Genomic DNA, 20,559 nt, shown 5'->3' with positions numbered 1-20,559 from the left:
AATCCGAAATTCCGATTTCCGATGTTTTTGGAACGGAATTGGAACTAGTTTTTCACTTTCGAAAAAAGTAGAATTTTTCCAAAATGACTAATTCCGATCCGATCCGTCCGATTTACACCCCTAATCAAAGACAAGCATGCGTGTTAGCAACACTAAATGAATTGTCCCACATTCACCTTTTCTGATTTTTTTTCTTCTTTTTTTGGTTTCCACATTCGTTAGCATAGATTCTTTATTTGCTAAACTCGATTTGTTCGGAAAACCAGAGCTCGAGTATTTCCGCACTCGACTCGACTCATTTAATGTGTTGTGAAAATCAGGTTGCTCAATGCTAGTGAAAGGAAATGAACATAGAGCAATACGAGTCATTACAAATTTATTTTCACACCCCATTAATGCTTACATGGAGAAGTATCCCAAAAACATGCATTAAGGGTTTATTCACTAACAGCATACATACATACAGACATACATACATACATAGACACATACATACATACATACATACACACATACATACATACATACATTACACACACACACACACACATACACGAAACAAACTGCGGAGATTTTCCAACTCTTCTACCGCAGGAGAACAGTAGTCGACTAGTCGTTGATCTCAGCCCCAGAGGTTAGTCTCCAAATTTTTGCCGCACCCGATAATCTGCAAGTCTTTGAGCTTAGGCATTGCGCCTTTTACAATAAGTATGTTATCCAGAGTCACCATTCTAAAGAGACAAAGGATTTCGAGCGCGGGGAAACCATCTTCCGATATCTCCATATCGTCACTGCTACTATACGCACGGTCCATTTTCAGGTACACCAACTTCGGCAGCTTCTCCAGCACCGGCATCGGATCTTTATCGTAACAAGTCCTTTTCAAGGTCAAGTGCGAAAGATTCGGAGGAAACTCACACGCATCGGGTAAATTGGCTATAATACCCTCCAGTTTAAGTCGGGTGACACGGCGCAGAATATCGAGCCCCTTCAACTCCGACAATTGTACCTTAGAAAAAGGACCCCATTTTAACTCTAGCCACGCGAGATTCTCCAGCATCGCCAAGAAGGGGTAGAATTTTCTTCCGTCAAAGTCTACACTGACGGTAATCAACAAGCTCAATTTACGAAGATTGCTCATCTCCATGAGGTGCGCGGGTATCAAGTTTTCGACGTAAATGTAGCCGAGTGTCTGGAGATTCTTCAGGGTGTGCGTTTTCAGAAGATACTCCGAGTAAATCACTCCACCGTATAAATGACGCAGGCTCTCCATTTCCCATATAACATCATCCATTTCAACTTGGTAGATTTTTGTTATATCAAGAACCTCAAGATTCTTGAGTCTCCCCACGGATTCCGGGAGACTCTCGATCCTCGTGTTTCTTAATCCCAAATACCTTAACCGAGTCAATAAACCGATTGTATCCGGTATCTTCTCGATAGGAAGATCTTCAAAGTCGAGTATCTTAAGTAGTTCGAAACTCGTTAAATCGTCGAGGAAGTTGCTTATAACTCCATGGAAGAAAAGAGAGTGAACATGTTCGTTTTGATCCCCGGAGCTATAACCATGCACAACAAGATGACGAGGCAGCTTATCCGATGTTCGAGATTTTTCATCCTCTCTTTGGATCTCGAAGTTTATTTCCGTCTTTGCCCTTGTGATGGATAGCTCGCGGACAAGATCATGAATGCAGCAGTTTTTAACTCGACCGTCTGTACTCAGATCCTTGACCTGTACCATGTTTCGATTGATAAGCTCATTTAAATAACACATACCTATCTCCTCTTTCGTTTCTTCTTCTCCTCCTCCTTCAAGTGGGACCACTAAGCCTTGCGCGATCCACACCTGCACCAACTTTTCTGCACGAATAGGAACACGTTCCTTAAAGAAGCCTAGACATAGAAAGCACGACTTCAGTTGAGGCGGCAAATCGCGATAACTTAATTCCAAAATCGTCGATAAAACAGTACTACTTCCGGAACTACTCTGCGAAAGAGTGTTTATATCGTTCAAAACCTCGTTCCATTTACTCTTGGATGGATTCTTGTCCCCTAGTAGGCCCGCCACCAAGTCGATTGCTAACGGTAGACCGTCGCACTTTTTCAAGATTTCTCTTCCGATAATTTCCAAATCCTCTGGAAGTTTGCCATCAACGTTGTCGATGAATATATTGTTCGTAAACAATTCCCAGCTCTTATTGGGGTCTAAAGTACTCATCTTGTGAACATAGCCGGCAGCATCCTTCCCAATGTCCTCGTTTCGACTTGTTAGCAACAATCTACTTCCTTCATCTGAAATAAGTGTGTATTCAAGAAAACAGTTTAATCATCATCTGTTGTACATATTTTATGTGAAATTGTAAAGTGATAAATAATTTGGGAAATAAATATTATCCAAAGAGATATATAATATGGGACAGAGGGAATAATATTTTAAGAAAGATTTCAATTTTTTTTGTGAAGTGAAAAATTAGTTCCAATTATGTTCCCAGAAAATATCCAAAATCGAAAATCCAAATTCAAAAAATTGGAATGATAAAAGTTGGTTTTAAAATTGGAATTCGTCAGATCGAAACCGGGCGAAAGTTACTAATTTATTTTTTATTCACCTATAAAATAAAATACATCATAATATTAGTACTATATGTTTAGTTTTCAGAACTATTTTCGTAGTTTAAATTGGATCGAATATCATAATCTCATGTACATTTTCAGTAAAAAAAGCAGAAAAATCGGAAATTGATATTTCTAAATATGGAATGAAAACTATTACTTCAAGAAAAATTTCGAATCATAATCGCCGAAATTCAGTCCAATTTTCACCCCCAACTTTGAGCAATAATCCACTGAATTACAGAATATTTTTATATAATGATTCATTTGTGAATTGATAACACAACATGAACATAAATTATTGTGAAAAATACAGTTTTTGTCCCTTAAGTTTGCACCAATTTCACATTTAGTCCCTCATGATTACAAAAAAACACATTGGGTCCCTTATGTTTCAAAAATTCAACATGTTTAGTCATTTGCGTCAATTTCCCACGAAATTAAGCGTATGCCCATCACTGCCTTAACTAGCGGACTAGTGGTAAATTGACGGAAATGACCAAAAGTGTTAAACTATTAGTATATGAAGGACCAAATGTATTTTTTTATGAACATATGGGGCCAAATATGAAATTGGTACAAACTTGAGGGTGAAAACTGTAATTTTCCCATAAATTATTGCTGTAATTAAGTAGTTACCTTCAATGGTGAAAACACTAGCAATAGCTTCCCACTGTGCATCTTGCCCCACATCGTCGATAACCAAGAAAAGCCGCGCGTCGCTCAAACTCCGATGAAGCAGTCCCTGGATTTCCGACAACGGCAGTTCTTCCAAACTTTCCGCCTCCTTCATCTTGTCATGCTGCGGGTGCAACAGCTGCAGCATCACCTCCTTGATCACGTCTTTCGGTGTGTACTCGCCGGAAACCGCTAACCAAACACACCGGTCAAATCTCCCCGCCGCAACTGCTCCGTCGTATATTCTCCGGGCAAGTGTCGACTTGCCAACGCCGCCGGGTCCAACGACGGTCGCAATCGAAAGACCTTCATCACTGTCATCCAAAACCACATTCTCGAGGAAAAACTCCACGTTTTCATCCATGCCCACCAACTGTTTGTTCATTTGCCGAGGAGAAAACTTGCTTCGCCAAGACACAAAGTACTCCATCCCTTCACCAAGATCGACAATTCCGCACTTCTCGCGGCTTCTTTCGATGCCTCTGAGCTTGTCCCCGATCGCCTCGATCTGTTTTCTGATCAGTTCGTACGAATGCTTCGGCAAGTGGATCAACTTCCCCGATGAACCGATGCTCCTTCTCGCTGCTTCAACTTTGAGAACGAATGCATCGGCGACGGAATCGGCATCTTTTGCGGCGTCTCTAACATTGGATATCCATTTAAAGATCCTCTCGTCACGGCCTTGCTTTTGTGAAGCGTCTTTCATGAAACGCTGCAACCGTTGGAGCTCGTCTTTCAGACACTTGAACTGATCCTCGACGCCTTGTAGGAAACCCGCCTGCTCGATCAGCAAATCGTCTATGTTCTTCACCGCAAACATTATTGTCGTCTCGGCCGCCATATCTATCTATGTAATGTAAGTTATCGATCTCTCTTGTCGATATTTCTTTGTTTGCTTCACGTAGCTTGTCTTAAATAACAAGTGGTGCAGCTAATTTCACTGGTTTTTCTAACAAGTCAACTTGCCAGCCAATCAAACAGCCCAATTATTTCTTCTTTGTGCAAATTACGGTCACTCCCCTAAGGTATGACCAAATTACGAAACTACCCCTCTTGTTTGGGTAATAACAGCCACCCACTCATTTTAAATATTTTTACATAAAATTTATGTAATTCGGTTATTTACGGAACCAAATCGTATATTTAGTTCGGTAAACGGTATGAAATGTTGGCGTACCGAAATTTTGGTTCGGTTTTACCGAATTAACATCCCTAAATTTACCACTGAAGGGGTCTTTTCGTAAGATAATATATAGTTGAGGGGTGGTTGTAATTACCCAAATAGAAGAGGTGTTTTTGTAATTTAACATCCGGCAAATTCGCTACTGGAATGGGAATCTGTACTTGACCCCTAATCTTTTGACTTTTGCCTAGTAGCAGCATGCAACATCATTCTTTTGTCAATTGTTTTGATTAAGAGTTTAACAAAACTTATCCAAAACCCAAATCATAAAGAAATAAATAAATATGCTCTTCTTTGCATAGTCAAACTAAAAAATAGGGCAAATTACAATCACCCCGTGAATTAAGATCAAATTACGAGAAAAAAACCATCTTGTTTGTATAATTACAGCCACCTCTTTAAACTATGTATTTTCTTACATGTTCACCCTTACGTTGTTAAATTTACATAGGGGTGTTTATTCGTTCGGTAAACCGACCGGACCGATCCAAACGAAAATTCGGTACATACCGATTACCGCACGTCCGCACCGGTAATTCGGTTCGATATTCAGCTTTTTATTTATTTATATATATATATATATATATATATATATATATATATATATATATATATATATATATATATATATGAAATATTAGTATTTAAACTAAAATTAATTAAAAAAAACAAAAAAAAACAATTTTTTAAATATTTTTAATAAAATTTTAATAATTCGGTTATTTACAGAAACCGTATGATAAACGGTATGAAAATTTGGCGTACCAAATTTTTGGTACGATTTTACCAAATGAACACCTCTAAATTTACCAACTTAAAAGATTTTTTCGTAAAACAATACATAGTTGAGGGGATGGCTGTAAAAAGAAGGTTTTTTTTTCGTAATTTGACCGTACCTCGGGGGTGGCTGTAATTTGCCCAAAAAGATATGAAAAAACGATGAATGTTCCGGAACTTGTCGTATTACTTTTCAATCGTTGGGTTTGGATTGAAGGAGTTTGGTCGTCCGATTCTATATTCGGTCTAGTTTTGAAAACATTGTTGTGTATCCTTCATCTCTTAGCTTTTGACAACGGATGCAACTCAGCCACCAATTATCAAAACTGGGCTGCTCTATTAGGAGACTTATTTGGTTTCCGCATTTTTTAGCATAAAATCTTTATCCATTTGGTCGTATTTTTCGTTTTTTTTCTTCCCAACCAAGTTAGAGCTGAATGTGTTTCATCGAATTAGTTCCTTCCAATTCAAATACGAAGTCTCCGGGGAAACTTAGAGGAGATTTCCGACTGAATAAATCATATATTTGCGCAGAATAAATACGACTTATAAAATTAATAACAGAATAATATCACATGAAGTAGTCTTGATTTTATTCATTTAATCCTACAGGAAAATTAGCTGGGAGGAGAGATATAGAGAGAGCAACCAGCAGTTACAGAGAAGGTAACCATCTTCCCTCACCAATCTGCACAAAACATATAAATGTCATATATACGTGTTATTTATTCATATTTACGAGGTGTACACTTCACTAGGTGTAGCATAAATTCGTAACAGAAAATCTTTTTCGTTTATAAAAAAAATTGACAAATATATATTATACACCAACAAAAAAAAAAATATTTACCATCCCTTTTCTTCCCACATGACTTCGTACAATAACAGAGTGCAAGTCCAAGTGATACAACAGCTAACCCACCGACAACAATGGCTACCAATTTCGGCGAACCGTCTCTAATCCCTTCGTCTGAAAACTCAAAGAACGAGAAAAATTAACGGTTTTGAACAATCGTTAATAATAACGAAACAAGAAATGTGCTTTGTATTTCAACAATATACCTTCATCTGAGTAGCCCCCGAAGCCGTGATCACTCGTGTAATCGTAACTAACAAAGCAGCCTTCCAAATAAATTTCTCCAGAAACCGAGTATCTACATTCATCCTCGTACGCAATCTTCACAGCGGTATCAACACATTCGCCACAATCACAGGCCCGTAATCTCCCTGCACACTGAGCCGAAACATGGATCGACTCGTAATTCGTCTCGAAAAATCCACTCCCACTCGTCACAACACCGTTTTCCAAACCCAAAAAGGCTGCATATTTCATCTCTTCAAATCCATGTTTCTTGATTTTACGTTTGCTACAGGCTCGATGAAGAAGCTGATCGGGCCTGGAGTTAGTCTCGAGCCCGTTTTCCTCCTGGTAATGAGCGTAACACCCGAAAAGTTGGATTCGTGATGGTATATTATTATTATTATTTTTTCCACAAATATTTTTCGATATAATTATAGGGAATTTGCTAACACAGCTTCTGCATTCGTTCGGGCTCAAATTATAACGGCACTGAAACGTGCCCGAGATTGCGGTTTGTTCATCAGCAACGATGGTTTCGAAGAATCTTGATTGTGTCGACTGATTGACGAATTCTTGAAATAGCGACGAAATTAGCGACGAACGAGAAGGGTCGATATTTGGTGAAGGGTGGTTTGGACATTGGGTATATACTAGATTATTATGGTTGTTTGTTGTAATGGTGTTAACATGATGTAATATTAGAACAAAACATAGGATCAAAACATGGAGAATTATCAAAGGATTTCTTGATGATGAACCCATGTATGTTTAATTTTGTGGTTGATTATGATGATTAAGTTATGATTAATTGTTATTTATTATAATTAACTTGATTGTGTGATTAACTTTCTGTTGAGAAATTAAGGTCTAGTGAATGTAATTAACATTGTTTTCTAGCCTAACTCCATCTAAACCTTTTGCCAACTACTTTAGCTAAAAAGTAAAAAAATAAATAAAAAAAATGTATAGATTAGTTTGAATTAATTAAAATTTTAATAAGGAATTTTTATCTAATTTTCCCTAATTAATAAAACAAAGAATGAAAAAGTCAAAAAGTCTTCATTGGCTACGTGGATCTTATGTTGGGCTTATTGAGGAAGGCCCAATAGGTATTTCAATCTGACCCTAATTTGTTAATGAAATGCTTTTTACGATTTGAAAATTGCTATTTAAGGTTCATAACAAAAAAAACTATTTATCTCTCTAAAACCCTAAAACTTCCCAAAACCCCTCAAACTGTAAATAGGAAAAAAAATAAAAAAAATCAAAAATTCGAAATCAAGCTTGAAGAAGGGTTGGGCTTCGATTTTTTGAGGTAATTTCGACTCATTTATGTGTAATATGCATTGGGTATGTCGATTACGGAACCAATTTCATGTTAAAAAGCCCTACAAATCGATTTGTAGGGCTGTCTTTTTAAGCAAAAACATAGTAGAACGCCCAAGACGGGCGCCCAGGGCATGTACGAACGCCCACGCCCTGGGCGCCCGTCGTGAGCGTTCAATTAAGGTGCACACGCGCGTCGTTCAATTAGTATTTTAAACTGTAAATAGCAAGTTTCAAACCGTAAAAAGCAAGTCTAATTTGTTATCACTTTTTTGATTGATTTTGCAATAATTTCACACTTTCAATTGGGCTAGAAAATAATTACCGCCTACCGAATACCAAAGTATATATAACAAACAATGTAGAAAAATTACCGAAACTTCGTTACCGATGCATTTGATACGGTATTAATATTGTACCATTATCTTGTCAATACACAGTACAACTTCGATAAATTAATAACTCGTTTAAATATAATATTTTTTCAATCCCGACTCAAAGAACAATATGCTAAAACATTATTTTTATAAATTAATATTTCACTAACATATTACATAAATATCGAATTAAATACAAATTATAAGTCATTAATTAATTGCGTCTTAACCAAACAGCTAGAAGCACTACGGTACAAATTATAAGTCAAGTCCAAGTGTACATATTTAATTATTTGACTCTCACATTTCAGCCAATCATTGGAAGCCAAGTCATCATCCTCGTACCTCGTGGCCCAATAAAAAAAAGTGCGTCCCACATTTATTCCTCCGTGCACCCGACCACAGACAATAACAGCCCCCAATCCAATAGTGATTCACTACAATATGGCAAATGATACCACCCTTTCTCTCTCTAAAATATTTCCGCTTACTGTATTTTTCTGCTTTCGCTGCTCTGCAAAAACACAGAGTACTTCTATTCCGTTTTTTTTCCCTTTTGTTTCTAGCTAGGGCGGAAGGAGGGTTTACAAACAAAAAAAAATATTTTTTGAAAGCAATTCTCCTTCAATAGCGGCGGCGGAGGGTTTTTCCATTTTCCGACGTCGGTTTTCCGACGATTGTAACGGTAACTTGTACCTCCGATTCCTTTTTTCTATTCGCCGTTTTACAATGTTGGAGGAGTTTTTGCGCTGAAGGTGTTTGTTTTTTTTGGTTTTTTTTTATTTATTTTTTTTTATTTTCCCCCTTTTTTTTTCTGATTGTTTTGTTTATTTCTTGAGGAACACGATGGTTTTGAATCGATTTGTTTTGAGTTATGTTGTGTTGATTTTTGGTTATATTTTCGATTCTAGTATGCACTGTTCAATCATGCATTGTGTGTGATGCATATGCTTATTTTTTATTAGGGCTAAGCTGAAACTTAGCCCACTGATTAAACAGTAAGAAAATGTTTAATGTATGTATGTATATATGATTGTCCTTGGAGGTATGAAGCAGAAGAATATGAAATCAGAGAGTGGTTTCCATTGTTGTTGTGTTGGATGATTGCAAGGTAAAGGAATAGGAAATCGAGGAGCAGTGGCGTAGAATCTCGAATTTTTTTTTCTTTTTAAAAATTTGGTTGATAATGTATCCATTTCATAGTTTCATAAATTTCGACCTCTTTTTTTTGGTTTACGCTGATTATATTTTCCTGTGCTGTCATTGGCTCGTTGGATTTGCTTTGCCCATCTCTATGTATTCTGGAGTTGTTAAATGGTGGCTTTGTGTTTTTAACTATTTTTTTTTCCAATTTTGAGATGTTATATCCTTGAGATTTTCTTGGATTATGTAAGATCGATTTTGAATTTATTTTGGCTAGAGATTGGGAGAAATGTATTTATTCTGCGTTAAATTTAATTTCTAGCTTTTTTTCTTTTGTAATGTGGCACTTTCCGCCTTCCAAGTTGGAACAAATTCATTGTTTTGTTAATGTGTGCGCTCTGTGTTGTACAGTCTATATTGGTGAGGAAAAAAACCGAATAGAATTCTACTTTTTTGATTTTGTGACTTGAGAGAGAATTATTATCTGGAATTGTGAATAAATGGTGATACAAATCCATTATTCTGCCATGTTTAAGACTTTTTTGAGGGGTGCTGTGCTGTATTCACTTTCTAATACAGTGTTTTTCTTTGAAAGGCTTTCTTCATCCATGATTATCGTTGTTGTGTATATGTTCTTCAACTTTTCTATTGTAATCCTGTAATTGTCTTTAATCGTACGTCAAGTGTGTTTCTGTAAGGACTTAAGCCAGTAGCATTGTATATAGATGCTATCTTGAATTCCTTTGCATCCGATAAATCTCGTTTTTGATTGATAAGAATCCACTTACTGCTAAACTAGATTCGATTCAGTCGTATATCATTTTCCAATTGCCATGAATTAATTACTGTACATTTGTTTCGTGGGATTTGTATACAACTAGTATGTATTCCTGTTCACAGTTTTCTGTCTTTTTGTAGTCATATTCTTTATTTTGTTCCTTTTTCTGTCTCTCAGGCATAAAAATAGTCTATCTTGAAGTGCTTCAAATATGAATCCAAGAGCTGCCAAAGCATTAAGTGCAATGGGGAAGCTGGGAATTTCTCCAGAAACTGTAAGACCAGTCCTCAAGAATTTGTTCAAGCTGTACAACAGAAACTGGGAACTTATCGAGGATGACAATTACCGTACACTTGCTGATGCCATATTTGAAGTTCAAGAGGAAAAGGTTTGTTATTCTTGATTTGGAATTTTGTTTTAAGTAATATACACTTTGGTGAAGATGTAATTTTCAATATTTTTTTTTTTTTTGTGGCTAGTTAACGGCTGAAAAAAAGGAAGTGAGAATCAACGAGGGTAGTGGCGCTTCATTCAAGAAACCACCTAGCGGAGGAGTTCCTGAAGATCAGGTTTCTTCTACCACGAGTGGAGTTCAAAAAGGGTCAAGTGTAACAAGAATAGTGGAATCTTCTTCAGCCTCGGCAAATCCCACAAATGAGCCTCGTTGTTTTGCGACCGATGAAGCACCGAGTGGGAGCAAACGAAAGAAACCAGTTCAAGAAAATCGATTTGCTGACGAGGGAAATTCATCTGCTCAACCAAAGAGACGTGCACTTCGTCTCGTCGACGAATCTGATGACAGTGATGAGGGAAATCGAAGAGCAATTGTGCTGTGGGAAAAACAGCCTGAAGAGAATTCGCCGATATTCGCAATTCCTACTTCTCCTATTCCTAAAGGTATGCCAGCACATCGAACTTTGAACTTCTACGTTTTTCTTGATTTTCTTTTTATGGGCAATAATAGAATAGATTAGAGACTGAATTGCCATGTTATGTGATATATTCGTCTATACACGATTGAAAATGAATTACCCTTCTCAACTAACAGAATAGAAAGATATTTTTAGAATCTTCTCGAATGCATTGTTATCGCAAAGATAGAGTCTAGATGAAATAAAGTTTGGAGTTTAAGGAGTTGATATTATTGTTGGCCATGGGAGATGATAACATTGTCCAATCTATCATATATTGCATATATATAGCAAGCTATTCTTTGAGATTGACATTTCTTACAAAAATGTGTTACACTTTCAGCTTCAGAAAAGGCGTCCTACAGAAAGAATGACATAACAAACGGCACAGAAAAAGTGAAGATCTCCCTGGTCGGTCAAACTAGCAGTAACGAAGATTTGCCACGTTTCATCTACTCTCCAGAGAACACGATTTACGAGTCTGCGTACCTACATATATCACTAGCTCGTATAGCAGACGATGATTGTTGCTCAGATTGCATCGGAGATTGCGTTTCTTCGTCTATACCATGTGCATGTGCTCGTGACACGGGTGGAGAGTTCGCGTATACTCAAGATGGGCTGCTATGTGAAAAGTTCTTAGATGCTTGTATATCTATGAAAGTATCAGAGGAAAAACATTACAAGTTTTATTGCCAAGATTGCCCTTTCGAGAGGGCTAAAAGTGCCCACATGCCAGAAAAATGCAAAGGGCACCTCTCGAGAAAGTTTATTAAGGAATGCTGGAGAAAATGTGGCTGCAATATGCAGTGCGCAAATCGGGTTGTTCAGAGAGGAATAACAAGAAAGCTGCAGGTATTTATCTGAAGTAATTTACATTGTTTAATTTAGACAACGAAGAAACAGCAATTACCTGAATACCAATATATAAATACTCATTCGTGTACTGTCTGTTTAAAAGTATATAACTATCTTCTTGGATAAAATCTGTAGAGGTCTCTCTACTTAGCCTAAGCGGAGTATAATTTTGCGTTTTTAGGTCTTCTTGACAGGCAATGATAAAGGGTGGGGCCTACGAGCACTCGAGGAGTTGCCAAAAGGGGCGTTTGTATGCGAATACATCGGAGAGATTTTGACCAACATTGAACTGTATGAACGGAACCAGAAAAATATTGGGAGGGACAAACACGTGTATCCAGTTCTACTCGATGCAGATTGGGCTACAGAAGGAGTGTTAAAAGACGAAGAAGCCCTCTGCTTGGACGCAACATATTTTGGAAATGTTGCTAGATTTATCAATCACAGGTAGTGTTTTGTTTTCACTTTTTACATTGGATAAACTATATTGGTTTTCGACTAACTAAGGATCGATAATGCATATGAAGAAAATAAAAATTAGCTATAAAAACATGAGCTGTGTTTTGCGTTGATTACAGGTGCTTTGATGGCAATTTGCTTGATATTCCGGTGCAGGTGGAGACTCCAGATCGGCATTATTATCACGTAAGGTCTCGTTTGGTTGATAAGATTAAAAAAATGTAATTTAATGGAATAATTAGGTTTTATTTGGTTGTTTAGATTAGTGAAATAAGTTCCGGGGCAGCCTGGATTTATGTAAAAATGAAGTCTTACAATGAATTCTCGTAATATTGTATAATCTTAATCATGGGAACCAAACAAGGCCGAACTAATCGTTATTTTACTTTTATACAGGTTGCTTTCTTCACTAAGAGGAAAGTGGAAGCTCTAGAAGAACTGACTTGGGTGAGTGAATTTTTGAATTTCATGTTGTCTGTCACATTACATTGTATGTTCATTTCCAAACATTCTTGTGTCAGACTCTCTAACTCAGTTTACTATTTAATTCTCTGTTGTAATTGAAAATAGATCGTTCGACCGTATTTTTTATTTTTTTGGTATGATAAATAATATTTGCAGGATTATTTGATTGATTTTAATGATGAGAGCCATCCGGTCGAAGCATTTGAATGCCGATGTGGGAGCAAATACTGCAGAGATGTGAAAGGAAAGAGAAAGGTCTGATCGTAATTTGAGGTACGAAACGCAGATTTTTTTTATCGAAGAACTCGATTTGATGGAAAAAAAATTGATGAAGGATTTCATTTAAAGGGGATTAAGTTCAAATTCAGAGTTAAATATTGAAACTTATTGGATGAAATTATTTGTTATAAATTTGAATTTATTAGATTGAAAATTTTCCCACATATATATGAGGCAGTCTTATTTTGTTATAAACAATGATTTTGATTTTGATTTTGATTTTGATTGTTCTTATTTTTGAATTCTGTAAATTTTCATTTTTTTTTTCTTTTTTCCAATAAATATTAGATTATGATTTTGGATCTATTTTTTTTTTCTGAAAATAAATCCAAAATTAAAATAATTTAAAATCACACTGATAATATTATTATGTAAAAGATAAATAAAATTTCCGATTTGTGCGGTTTTGATTCGAGTAACTTGATATTTTGGGACAAAAGTTTTCATTTCGATTTTCGAAATTTCAATCTTTGATTTTTTTTTTTTCAAAATTTTGTTTTATAACAAAATTGGAATAGTATTTTAATTTCCAACAATGTTAAATTTTTTTTCGGTGATGAAGGAACTTGCAAGCCAACTATATATGTGCATTAAGTAAACCTACACTCTCGTATAATAACTTGCAAACTATAAAAGAGACGTAAATTATAATAAGCTAACCATGTGTGACAAACTCGATCTAGTGACTGTCGATATTGAAATTCGAACTGGGTCGATTGATATAGACCCACTTACTCAAAAAGTGTTAATTTCATTCAAATGCGAATGCTTTAGAATAATATGACGAGGAACCCACACAACAAGGGCCCGAACTCTCCGACATAAAACCAACACCAATATAATGTTTATCCAATCATTAATTATTAATTAATAAATAATTAATACCATAATCATCCAAGACTGCCTCCCCTACTTTTCAACCGTAGATGACACCCAGCGCAACACAAATCAACGGTCCAGATCACAGCATCACAAAACAACAACAACAACTACAACAACAAAATATCCCCTACGCTAACACCCAACAATCATTAATTTCAGATTCAACTAAATACATACAACATAATATATATACACATATCATCACCATCAATCATCATCATCATAATTAATTACTCATAATTATTCATATATTTAACACAAATCCCCTCATTTGTAAAGTCAGCAATTTCTTATCAAAAAAAAAAAAGTCAGCAATCGAACAGGATATTTTTCTATTTATTGATTCATCCCCATTATATAATATATAAATTCTCGTCATTAAATTTACTTCTGCCGCCACACAAATTCGATATTCCATCAGATTCTCCAGCTGCTCGAAATTCCGCAAAGGTTCGTTCCTCATTTTTCTTCAATTCCACTTTGATTTCGTTTCTTCTTTCTGCTATTTCTAGTTCCTACGAGTGTTTTCCCCCTTTTTTATTTAATTTTTTCCTTTTCAATTTTCGAATTTAGTATTTTGTAGAACCCTAATTGGGTTGATGTTTTTTTGTTGAATTTGATTTTATCAATTATGTAGATATATGGTTTTGTAAGTATACTTCCTTGTGTTGTGAATTGTTTGAGTTGATAATGGGGAACAGCTATTATTTTCCGAGTCGATTTATTTGGAATTTTATTTGGTTAGAAATTTGGGATAATGAAAATGATTGTAAAGGTGGTTAGGTTCCTGTCAAAATTTGCAATTTCTGTTTGTACCTTTAATTGGCATGGTTTCTGTAATTCTAAAAATTCGAAACTCACCTTCGATATTTTCTACTCCAGATGAAATGAGCAATAAACCCTTTTGAAAGATGCATTCACCGTTAGAAGAGCATTTCCCCGAGCTGTTAGAATCACCTCGGGCGACTTTAGCAAATGAATCGGCTTGTAATATGCACAAACAAGTCGGGCAGTTTTGTTTACCCTCTTCGGAACTGATGAATTCGATATCCGTTTCGTCAAACAATGGATTCGATAACAGTGGTGGGCAGTGGAATGCAGATTCGGTTGAGTACTTTCTTGATAATCCGTTTAATAGTATCCCTGTTGAGAATGGACAAAGAGATAACACTGCAGATTTAGCGATGTCTGAAAACGGGGTTGAGAAAACTGATTGGCCCGATTGGGCGGCTCAGTTGATTGCAGTTGATGACGACGAGACGCTCAATTCGAACTGGAATGATCTTATTGATATCGATGTTCCTGATCCAGATCCAAAGGTAGGTTTTTCTCGGTACAAATGTCTGTATTAAATAGATTTAAAATTGGTGTTTAGTTGCTTTTCGACATTATTTTGAAAATTACTTGTGTTCTGTGAAGTTTGTTGATTCTCGATTTTTTCCTTTGAAATTTCAACGTTTTATCCTTTTTAGACGGCAAGTCAATTGCACAACACCTATAAGCTCATTCAGTAGTCCAGGGTGGAAATCGGAGCATAATTTTCAATTTCCGCCGATTTTGATTGAATATTTTCGATTGTGGTCCAATATTTTTCATTCTGAAAGTTCTGATTTCCGATTTTTTTTAATGGAATTGGTATACATATTAGATTCCGATTTCCTAACCGATTTTAATATACAAAAATATTTTCGAAAAGCACTTAAATATGTATATTACTATTATGTATTTTATATTATGGGTGACTAAAATGGTGGAAACTCTGAATTCCACCAATCTCTATCAAAACATTTCCGATTTGGAACAAGTTTTTTCATTCTAATTTCCAAAATTCCAATTTTATTTAAGGAATTGGAATTATGTTTTCATATTTTGTCATACATAAGTAGTTGTTCCAAATTAGTAATTACGACTCTGAATGACTTGCAGCTGCTGGATTTGCCACCTGATGTCTCAACATTCCAGCCACAAATTCATCAGCTGCATCACCATCCTATGCCAGTTGGAGATGCATACGGAGGATTAAACTCTCCAAACGCGCCCACAGCTAAATCAAGAATGCGTTGGACACCAGAACTTCACGAAGTTTTTGTAGATGCTGTAAATAAGCTTGGTGGCAGTGAAAGTGAGTTTTCCGAGGCTTCGATATTTTACTTCATATAAATCTCTTGAGAATTTTTATTTCCGACTATCTCTGTTGTATTAACTCTTGTGAGTATGAAATTTTAACAGAAGCTACACCAAAGGGTGTTTTGAACCTCATGGGTGTTGAAACCCTCACCATTTATCATGTGAAAAGCCACTTGCAGGTATGAAAATTTAACATCCGTATTTTTTTTTTCCTGCTGCAAAGAGTTATTTTCGACTTTACCATGTTCTTAAATTTCAGAAATATAGAACTGCCAGATACAAGCCAGAGTCGTCGGAAGGTAGGAATTGCTTCTCAATGTCTTTTGCATGTGAAAACCGTTTACAATACCACATTTTGCTGTCACGTCTTACCAATCCCATTCCATTTAATTTTCTGGTTTTGATAATAATATTCACCTTACGTTTTAGCACTTAATAAAAGAATTATACACTCTTGTTAAAGTGCAGCATTACATTCCATAAAGGTGTGTTAATGAGAAACTATCTGATTTTGCTCGTCTTTGCAGGAACTTCTGAAAAGAAGTCGAGTACTCCCACCGATATGACATCCGTGGACTTGAAGACGTACGTCTCTCTCTCTCTCTCTCTCTCTCTCTCTCTCTCTATATATATATATATATATATATATATATATATATATATATATATATATATATATATATACACACACACACACATATATACACACTTTCGACTAACTTGTTTTGCCCTATAGTGTATATTTTGGACTGGCGATTTCTCGTGTAAAGAAAATTAAAATGAAAGCAAAAAGAAAAAAAAATGGATTAGTGTTTTCTGATTCTTGGCTTCAAGGTCTCTCCCTTTTTTGGAATTTTCGTGATTGAAATTTAAAATCATATTAAATGATAATTGTGATGGCAGGACAATGGGCATAACTGAAGCTCTGAGAGTGCAGATGGAAGTACAGAAGCAACTACATGAACAACTTGAGGTACGGAATCTTATTTTGTTGTCCATTTCTCCCCCCTATTTCACGGATTAAATGTAATAATATGAGTAGGTCTTATATGATGTTTGGGTATTTAAAAAAAAAATCGGGCCGGCCCGGAATTATGAAAAATGAGCCTTTATCTTGGATTACAAGGGGATTGTGTATTGGCTAAAAAATGATTTCTTGATTTTGAGAGAATCTATTTCTTGCAGATCCAAAGAAATCTGCAGTTACGAATCGAAGAACAAGGGAAGCACCTACAGATGATGTTTGAACAGCAAAGGAAGATGGAAGAAGACAAAACGAGAGCATCTTCATCGAATGCAATCCTATCCGTTGAAAAACAGCCTTCCGTACGTAACGACAAATCTGAACCATCGGATAGTAATCGTGCCACCACCAAAGAAGTGGCAACCGATGTTAGCATTTCGGCTGATGAAAATCCGAGTAAGAAGGAAATGTTGTCTGAAACGAAACGGGCCAATGACCCGTTTGACTCACTGGCCAAACGGGCCAGGGTCGATGAAACGGGTACGGGTGAAGCTACTCGTGATACATGACATGCAGTTTTTGTGGAAAATCGGCTTGGTCCATGCTTTTAGGAGGAATTTAAATTTAATTATCTCAATTCGAATAATGCGTTGACTTAATTTAAAGAAATTGAATATGTTTGTAAATAGTCTTTGATCTGGTTGTCATTATTGTATTCAGATTGCTGATGTATTAACTGTTATTCAGGAATGACATGAAATTCAGCCTTGATTAATTTGATTTAATTACCAGAAAACAAAATTCTGAACATCTCTTTAGGTATTACAAATACTGTATTGTAAAGGGATCAACCAAAAATATATTGAAAGTTCAAGGACCAAAAAACAAATATAAAAAAGCCGGCCAAAGTAGTGAACATTACTATGTATAAATGCAAGAAGATTAAAAACCTTAAAAAGAACAGTACTCCAACAAGCTGACTACAATTGCAGGAAATATGGCCTTTAAGGATTTAACAAAGTCATCTCTCTCTCTCTCTCTCTCTCTCTCTCTCTCTCTCTCTCTCTCTCTCTCTCTCTCTCTCTCTCTCTCTCTCTCTCTCTCTCTCTCTCTCTCTCTCTCTCTCTCTCTCTCTCTCTCTCTCTCTCTCTCTCTCTCTCTCTCTCTCTCTCTCTCTCTCTCTCTCTCTCTCTCTCTCTCTCTCTCTCTCTCTCTCTCTCTCTCTCTCTCTCTCTCTCTCTCTCTCTCTCTCTCTCTCTCTCTCTCTCTCTCTCTCTCTCTCTCTCTCTCTCTCTCTCTCTCTCTCTCTCTCTCTCTCTCTCTCTCTCTCTCTCTCTCTCTCTCTCTCTCTCTCTCTCTCTCTCTCTCTCTCTCTCTCTCTCTCTCTCTCTCTCTCTCTCTCTCTCTCTCTCTCTCTCTCTCTCTCTCTCTCTCTCTCTCTCTCTCTCTCTCTCTCTCTCTCTCTCTCTCTCTCTCTCTCTCTCTCTCTCTCTCATGATTAACATTCTTCTTTGTGATTTGCAGAAGCAAGGATTTAAGTATTAATTTAAATGAGCAGCAAGAAATTAAGAAGAAGCTCAATGAACAACTTGAGGTACAAATTGATTCTCATGTTGAATTTTAGTTTCTTCTTTAAAATATTAATCAGTTGTTTACATTCATAATTCGATGAATTCATGCTGAAAAAGAAAATGAAATATAGGGGATTTTATTCAACTTTTTCTCTACAAATTAAATTTATTTAAATAGAGGCAAAATTAATACAATAAAATAAATATAAGGAAAGCGACAATTCGATTTGTTAAACAACACGGGGAAAAAAAATCTGAAACCCGGGTTTTGTGTTGAACAACACATAAATAGCATAATTCATTTTTTTTTAATTTGAGACGTACATAATTTAAGAATTAAAAATATAAAATTTACCTCAAATCTGTTATCGTATGAGTCGAGCGTCGAGAATATTTTTTATTTGAATGTTTGAGAGAAAGTAAGGTTTAAAAATATAAAAAAATAATAAACATTGAAATTACTCTGTCACCTATCGATTTTCACTCTGTAAATATCATTTCAGAAGTTCGAAATATATGAAGTTGATCAAACCCTAACAACTTTCTTATTCAGGTGCAAAGAAAGCTCCATGAACGCTTGGAAATTGAGAGACAACGCATGTACCATAAAATGATGCAAGAGAAGATGAACAAAAAACAATCAATAAGGTCCAAAATTTGATGTTCGAGCTACAAAATATAGGTAAAATAAATATCTCGAATTAATATTGTTGTCGTTATCGTCGAAATAACGTTTTAAGCAAATATATCAGTGTAATAATAAATTGGACAATATTTTGCGAGTGTATTCCGTGGTGGTTGAGCCAACATAAGACTAAAGAGGGCCACGACCTCCCAACATTTCTCAAATCTCTATTAATTTATATAGAATTTTAATTTTTGTGTGTGTACAATAGCATTAACGACTTCTCTCTCGAACTTAAAATTCTTACTCGGCCAGCGAGTGTATTAATTTATTAGCATTTGAAATGGACAATATCTGCAAAAATGATATAAAATTAAAATCATATTATATTGTATGCTAGCAAAAGTGGCATTGAGAGAGAGTTAAATCAAATTTTCTATTTTATTTTCAAACATGTTAGAAATAATACAAGCTTCTTCACAAAACAATTAATTATTTCTTCCTTGTAATAAGGTCGGATATAATTTTTTTATTTTTTATTTTCCAACCATTATTGGTCAATGATCAAATATTTGACATTTTGAGTGATGTGAAAAGCCAAGTTAGACCTTGTATAATTTGATCGTCACACTCACAATATTATATTCTGATTTCGTCGCTGATTAAAAACAGAACCTAATAAACATTATTCAAAAACATGACATTTAATTAATATTTGGAAAATTTAAAAGAAAAGTAAACGAAATTAAACACAAAGTCAATTTGCCATTTTATTATTTTCTCATAGAATTAATTAATCATAGTAGCTATCAAAATCAAGAATGTAATAACTAATAATGTTTAATTATCCTAAACTAATGTAGTTAGCAGTTGTTAGAGACAAACAAGTCACCACATTAGACTTTTTGGTTAGAGTAACTTGTAAGCTACGTAGTTGATGAAGTCACAAGGATTAGGTGGTAAATTCACATTAAAAGGATTGGTCAAAATGTTTAAATTAATATTTATTTCATTTATGACTATTTAGGGGCAATTGAGAGTACAAATCACACCATACGTGTGAATTGAACTAAGAGCTTGTTTGGCTAATCTTATTTAAAATGGTTGATAAGCTCTTACATTTGATAAGCTGTTTTCAGAGTTGATAAGCTGTTACATTTTTTTATGAACTCATAAGCTATTTTTACTAATTATAAGGTGTATATATTTTTTTAAAAAGATCTTAAAAACTCTCTCGCATTTTTTATATATTCTAAATTAATATATTTTTAAGAAAAAAATATCAAACATTTCGAAAGAGCTTATAAGCTCTTTTGAACAACTTATAAGATTAACCAAACATCCATCTAACATAATTTTATTGTGTATGTATATATATAGTAGGTATAATTTTATCTTCCAAGTCCTCAAAATCCATATTTTAAAATTACAAAAAAAATGTATAAACAATTTAAAAATCAAA

At 35.3% G+C, this 20,559-nt stretch overlaps 4 protein-coding genes and 1 long non-coding RNA gene across 6 annotated transcripts; 3 read left to right on the top strand and 2 right to left on the bottom strand.

Annotated features, from left to right (window-relative positions):
• Positions 1 to 358: 358 nt before the first annotated feature.
• On the bottom strand, positions 359 to 4,204 carry LOC105955499 (putative disease resistance RPP8-like protein 2). The gene is made up of 3 exons (XM_088820147.1): positions 3,253 to 4,204; positions 489 to 2,292; positions 359 to 444 (listed from the first exon to the last, which is right to left on the bottom strand). Exons 1-2 carry the CDS (start codon positions 4,130 to 4,132, stop codon positions 623 to 625), a joined length of 2,550 nt encoding a protein of 849 aa, XP_088676273.1. The 5' UTR covers positions 4,133 to 4,204; the 3' UTR covers positions 359 to 444; positions 489 to 622.
• LOC148770337 (uncharacterized) lies at positions 4,007 to 7,140 on the top strand. The gene is made up of 3 exons (XR_016031923.1): positions 4,007 to 4,147; positions 5,864 to 5,917; positions 6,787 to 7,140. It is a non-coding gene; the product is annotated as an uncharacterized LOC148770337 (long non-coding RNA).
• On the bottom strand, positions 5,777 to 7,111 carry LOC105955500 (plasmodesmata-located protein 2). The gene is made up of 3 exons (XM_088820148.1): positions 6,314 to 7,111; positions 6,102 to 6,221; positions 5,777 to 5,939 (listed from the first exon to the last, which is right to left on the bottom strand). Exons 1-3 carry the CDS (start codon positions 7,092 to 7,094, stop codon positions 5,932 to 5,934), a joined length of 909 nt encoding a protein of 302 aa, XP_088676274.1. The 5' UTR covers positions 7,095 to 7,111; the 3' UTR covers positions 5,777 to 5,931.
• A 1,286-nt stretch (positions 7,141 to 8,426) lies between the features above and the next one.
• On the top strand, positions 8,427 to 13,141 carry LOC105955502 (histone-lysine N-methyltransferase SUVR4). Of its 2 annotated transcripts, none has more exons than XM_088820145.1 (8): positions 8,427 to 8,720; positions 10,134 to 10,344; positions 10,436 to 10,853; positions 11,211 to 11,722; positions 11,907 to 12,172; positions 12,304 to 12,370; positions 12,581 to 12,631; positions 12,806 to 13,141. In XM_088820145.1, the coding sequence occupies exons 2-8, from the start codon at positions 10,168 to 10,170 to the stop codon at positions 12,908 to 12,910; spliced, it is 1,596 nt and encodes a 531-aa protein (XP_088676271.1). In that variant the 5' UTR covers positions 8,427 to 8,720; positions 10,134 to 10,167; the 3' UTR covers positions 12,911 to 13,141. The 2 variants fall into 2 exon arrangements, with proteins under 2 accessions (XP_088676271.1, XP_088676272.1); XM_088820146.1 differs by having other exon boundaries at positions 8,600 to 8,720; positions 12,304 to 12,375; positions 12,806 to 12,935.
• Positions 13,142 to 13,886: 745 nt separating this feature from the next.
• LOC105955503 (protein PHOSPHATE STARVATION RESPONSE 1) lies at positions 13,887 to 17,676 on the top strand. The gene is made up of 8 exons (XM_012979236.2): positions 13,887 to 14,260; positions 14,693 to 15,129; positions 15,737 to 15,932; positions 16,040 to 16,116; positions 16,197 to 16,236; positions 16,465 to 16,522; positions 16,841 to 16,910; positions 17,123 to 17,676. Exons 2-8 carry the CDS (start codon positions 14,722 to 14,724, stop codon positions 17,468 to 17,470), a joined length of 1,197 nt encoding a protein of 398 aa, XP_012834690.2. The 5' UTR covers positions 13,887 to 14,260; positions 14,693 to 14,721; the 3' UTR covers positions 17,471 to 17,676.
• Positions 17,677 to 20,559: the final 2,883 nt, after the last annotated feature.

Source organism: Erythranthe guttata, chromosome 6, assembly GCF_056151865.1.
Source record: "Erythranthe guttata isolate IM_541 chromosome 6, IM_541, whole genome shotgun sequence".
In the NCBI taxonomy this organism is placed as follows: Eukaryota; Viridiplantae; Streptophyta; class Magnoliopsida; order Lamiales; family Phrymaceae; genus Erythranthe; species Erythranthe guttata.
Note: the sequence above shows the minus strand (reverse complement) of the source record. Positions and strands in the feature narration are given on the sequence as shown.